This window comes from Motacilla alba, chromosome 25 (assembly GCF_015832195.1).
Source record: "Motacilla alba alba isolate MOTALB_02 chromosome 25, Motacilla_alba_V1.0_pri, whole genome shotgun sequence".
NCBI classification, from domain to species: Eukaryota; Metazoa; Chordata; class Aves; order Passeriformes; family Motacillidae; genus Motacilla; species Motacilla alba.
In genome coordinates this window covers 1,515-6,106 of record NC_052040.1, presented here as the reverse complement: position 1 = coordinate 6,106, position 4,592 = coordinate 1,515, and the positions used below count along the sequence as shown (strand labels likewise).

Here is a 4,592-nt window from a genome sequence, read left to right as displayed (position 1 = left end):
TTCCTTCATTCGTGTGGAATTTGGGTGGAAAAATCCTGGATTCAATTAGTTCCTCAGGGTCAGGATGGGTTTTTCCCATGGAGAATTCCTGGGTTTTTTTAAGGAACGGCTGGGAAAATGCTGCTGGAGGAATTTTGGGAATAGGGAGGGGGAAGATTTCCTTTTAATTGGAATTTTGTGACCTTGGTTACTGAACTATTCCGAGATTTCAGCGAAATATTCCAACATTTTATTGGATTCCCTTATTTTTATTAAAATATTCCAATATTTTATGGACATTTTCAAAACCTTATGGGAAAGATTCCAATGTTTTATGGAGGTTTTACTTCATGGGAATATTCGGGGGTTTTACAGAAGCATTCCAGTATTTCAGTGAAACTTCCTTCATTTCCTGAAACATTCCATAGCCCCGGAATTCCCAGAAAAGCCCCGTGAGCCCATTTGAAGCGGCAAAAATTCCCCAAAATTGGGATTTTAACCCCGTTTTTCCCCTCTGTTTCCAAAGGGGGATCGGGAGCCTCTCAGAATTCACGGAATTCCCTGGAAAAGGATTTGGGGCAAATCTGGGCCATTTTGGGTTCAGCCAACAGATCCCAACCCATCCTGGAATTCCCAGGCTTGGAAACAGCCTCGGAACCCCTCCGGGTTTGGGATTTTGGGGAGGAATCCCATGGAACGCCCCAAAGCCGCGGGCAGGGCTCGGGGACTTTTCCCACCTCAGAAATTCCTGTTCCGGTAAAACTGGGATCTGGGGCACAGCACCCCCCGGAATTCCAGAGCTCCCTGAAATCTGCGTTTTCCGGGAGAATTCCCAAAGAACAAACATGCGGGTTGGTCTTAATCGATGGATTTTATTCCCAAAAAACGCTGGATTTGCCATTCTAGAGGGGAGGAAGGGATGGGATGAAAACGGGGAATCGACGAGGCCGGAGCAGCTCCTGGAGATCACTCGAAACCTCTGGAAAAATGGGAAAAACACCTGGGTGGCACCTGGATGTCCCTCTGGAATTCCCCATCCGGCTGCATCCAGGTGGGAATCACCTGGCTGTCCCCAGAACCCCCGGAATTCCCAGATCCCGACATTCCAGGTGGGAATCACCTGGCTGTCCCCAGAACCCCCGGAATTCCCAGATCCTGACATTCCAGGTGGGAATTACCTGACCACGTGGGCGATGTCCCAGTTGGCCTCCAGGGTCAGGGGTCCCTCCAGCTCCACGCCCTTCTCCGTCACCGTGGCGACCTCGTACTGCCGGGAAAGCCCGGGATTCCTCAATCCCACCCGAGATTCCACGGGAAAAACCCTGGGATTCCTCAATCCCGCCCGGAATTCCACGGGAAAAACCCCAGAATTCCTCAATCCCAGCCCTGGGATTCCATGGGAAAAACCATGGGATTGGGTAGGGTTTGGGGTGGCTCCCATCGATTTGGGGACGGATTTTTGGGATGAATTCCCAGGATTTTGGATACAAACCCTGTTAAAGGAGCGAGCACCCCCCGTAGCAGAGCGCCCGCAGGCAGCGCTCCAGCAGCTCCCGGGATTGGGATGGGTTTGGGGTGGATCCCAGGGATTTGGGGTGAATTCCCATGGATTTGGGGATGGCTTTGGATACGAACCCTGTTAAAGGAGCGAGCATCCCTGTAGTAGAGCACCTTCAGGCAGCGCTCCAGCAGCTCCCGCGCCTCCTCCCGCGTCGGGAGCCGATCCCGATTCCCATCCCGATCCCGCTCCAGCTCCGCCCGCAGCAGCGGCTGCACACGGATTGGGAATGAAGGAACAAACCAATCAAAACCAGATCCAAAAATCAAAGCACCAATTAAAAAATGACGAGTGGAAAATAACTAAGAAATAAGATAACGATGAACTAAGAAATAAAACAATGAAGTAACAATTTAGGGGTGAACCGAAGACCCGAGCCCGGGCTCACCTGGGCCAGGTAAGCCCCGAATCCCGTGGCCAGCGACGGCGCCTCGTAGGCCACGCCCAGCATGTCCACGTATCCCAGGAAACTGCGGAATGGGAGAGCGGGAATCACCCAGGGAACCCGGAATTCCCTGGGAAGGAGGCAGGAATTCCCCTGGGAAAGAGCAGGAACCACCCCGGGAAAAAGGAGGAGAAGCCACCGCAGGGAAAAGCCGATTTCCCTGCGAAGCAGCGGGAGAAGGGAGCAGGGATTCCCCCGGGAAGAAGGAGAAGGCCGGGAGCCGCCGGCCCCGGGATGTCACCTCTCCCCGCCGTAGACGCCGGCGATGAGCACGGTGTTCCAGAGCGGGTTGATCTTGGAGCGCCGGTTGTACAGGACCCGCGTCAGCCACGAGTGCAGCGCCCGCGGGCTGTAGCTGTGCCCGTCCCCCAGCAGCTCCTCGTCGATCCTGAAATTCCATGGAATTCCGCCTTGGAGATCAGGGATTGAGGGATTGGAGAGCGGGGATTGAGGGATTGGAGAGCGGGGATTGAGGGATTGGAGATCAGGGATTGGAGAGCGGGGATTCAGGGCGTGGAGCAGAGCAAAAACCGCCACCAAATTCAGGGATGGAGCGCCAGGAAATTCAAGGAATGGTGCCCAAGGAATTCCCAGGAATTCAGGGATTGGTGCCCAAGGAATTCCCAGGAATTCAGGGATTGGTGCCCAAGGAATTTGAGGATTGGTGCTCAAGGAGTTCCAGGATTGGAGCAGAGGATTTCTGGGGATTGGCGCACAAAAACCACTGGGGATGGGAAATTCCCAAATCCCCGGGAGCCAATCCGGAATTCTGGGGTGGGAACTTTGCGGAATCAGACGGGGATTTGTAGATGGGGAATTCCCAAATCCCTGGGAATCAGCTGGGGGTTGTGGGATGGGGAATCTCTGAGCTGCCAAGGGATTTTAGGCTGGGAATTCCCGGGGATCTTACACCATCTGCTCCAGGAGCTGCCGCAGGTGCTGGAAATCTGCCAGGTCCCCGGAGGCTCCGAGCACGGTGGAGTCGTTGACCTTGAGGAGGCGGGAGATGCCCCGGAACCGTGCCAGGGAGCCGAAGGATCCCACCGTGTCCGCGGCCAGCATCACGCCCCCGGAGAACTTCAGCCCCAGCACCGACGTCCCGGTCACCATCGGGCTCCTGGCACACCGAGGGCCCCTTAGAGCACTCTGCAGCCCAGCCACGCCAGTCTGGATCCCAGTCACACCAGTTTGGATCCCAGTCCCACCAGTTTGGATCCCACCAGTTCGGATCCCAGTTTGCCCATTCTGCGCCCCTGGAATCTCCCCGGCACTCCCGGATATTCTGCCCCTTCCCTTTCCCCCTCCCCAGTCCCCCCCAGTTCCGCTCCCAGTTCGCCCCCCAGCCCTCGGAGACCCTCCCCAAACCCCCCATTTTCCCTCCCCCCGCAAATCCCCTCAGTCTCCCCATTTCCCTGCCCCCTCTGGGACCCTCCCCAGTCTCCCCAGTTCTCCCCAGTCCCATCCCCCTCAGGACCCTCCCCCATCCCCATTCCCATCCCCCCATCCCCCTCAGGACCCTCCCCATCCCCATTCCCCATCCCCATTCCCATCCCCCTCAGCGCTTCCCGCGCCCCCGCTGCCCTCACAGCGTGCGGCCGGCGGGCAGCGCGGCGGGCCCGGTGCCGGTGCCCCGGGGGGTGATGTCGGTGTGTCCCAGAGCGCGGGGGATGTACGTTTGTCCCGGGGCCGGGCCCCCGGCCCAGTACGGCGGCGGCGCTGCCCCGACCTCCATCTTAGTCACGCCGCGATTGCGATTGCGCCTGCGCCGAGGAAACGCGGCCTCTCCCCGCCGCCGTACAGAATGGGCGTGGCTCCGCCGCCATCCTGAGCGTGGCTGAAAAAGCAGCAAGAGCGCGGTTCCCTCCTCAAGATGGCGGCACCACCACGTGACCCAGCACCGGTGCGGTGGTGGGCGGGACTTGCTGTGCGGAGCCGCGCCCAATAGGCGGGGTTTGAGGTGGCGCTGGCCAATCAGCGGCGAGGGGCGGGGCCTGGGCGAAGGTAACAGGTTGCGGTGGCTGCGGCGGGAGCGGGCGGTGAGTGGGGGGGGGACACCGGGGCCTGGGGACACCGGGACACCGGGGCCCGGGGACACCGGACAGGGCCTGGGGACAGCGGACAGGGGCTGGCGACATCGGGAAAGCAGGGACACCGGGGCCTGGGGACACCGGACAGGGGCTGGGGACATCGGGAAACGGGGCCTGGGGACACCGGACAGGGACCTGGGGACATCGCACAGGGGTGCAGGGACACCGGACAGGGGCCGGTGTCACGGGAGGGGGTCTTGTTCCCTGGGCGGGGGGCTTGGTGACACCGGACAAGGGGCTGGCGACACCGGGCAGGGTGCTGGTGACACCGGACAGGGTCTTGTCCCACCGGGCAGAGGCCCGGACACACCGGGCAGGGCGCTGGTGACACCGGAGGAGATGCTGGTGACACCGGAGACGCTCGTGGTGGCACGGGAGAGGGCACTGGTGACACCGGGAGGGGACCTGGGGACACGCAGAGGGCGCCGGTGACGCGGGGCAGGGTCCGGGTGACACGCAGAGGGGCCTGGCGACAGCGGAGAGGGCGCTGGGGACACTGCAGGGGGTCCTGGGGACACGGGAC

The 4,592-nt window shown here is 60.1% G+C and overlaps 1 protein-coding gene across 1 annotated transcript; it reads right to left on the bottom strand.

The window, feature by feature from the left end:
• Nucleotides 1–831: 831 nt before the first annotated feature.
• On the bottom strand, nt 832–3,754 carry PSMB4 (proteasome 20S subunit beta 4). The gene is made up of 7 exons (XM_038162004.1): nt 3,569–3,754; nt 2,893–3,099; nt 2,224–2,370; nt 1,926–2,007; nt 1,615–1,749; nt 1,158–1,246; nt 832–958 (listed from the first exon to the last, which is right to left on the bottom strand). The coding sequence occupies exons 1-7, from the start codon at nt 3,712–3,714 to the stop codon at nt 946–948; spliced, it is 819 nt and encodes a 272-aa protein (XP_038017932.1). The 5' UTR covers nt 3,715–3,754; the 3' UTR covers nt 832–945.
• Nucleotides 3,755–4,592: the final 838 nt, after the last annotated feature.

Coding starts and splice junctions, on each gene's coding strand:
- PSMB4 (XM_038162004.1), bottom strand. CDS start 3,714: ATGGAGGTCGGGGCAGCGCCGCCGCCGTACTGGGCCGGGGGCCCGGCC. Junction 3,100..3,568: donor CTGCCCGCCGGCCGCACGCT/GTGAGGGCAGCG, acceptor TCGGTGTGCCAG/GAGCCCGATGGTGACCGGGA. Junction 1,247..1,614: donor ATGCTCGCTCCTTTAACAGG/GTTCGTATCCAA, acceptor CTTTCCCGGCAG/TACGAGGTCGCCACGGTGAC.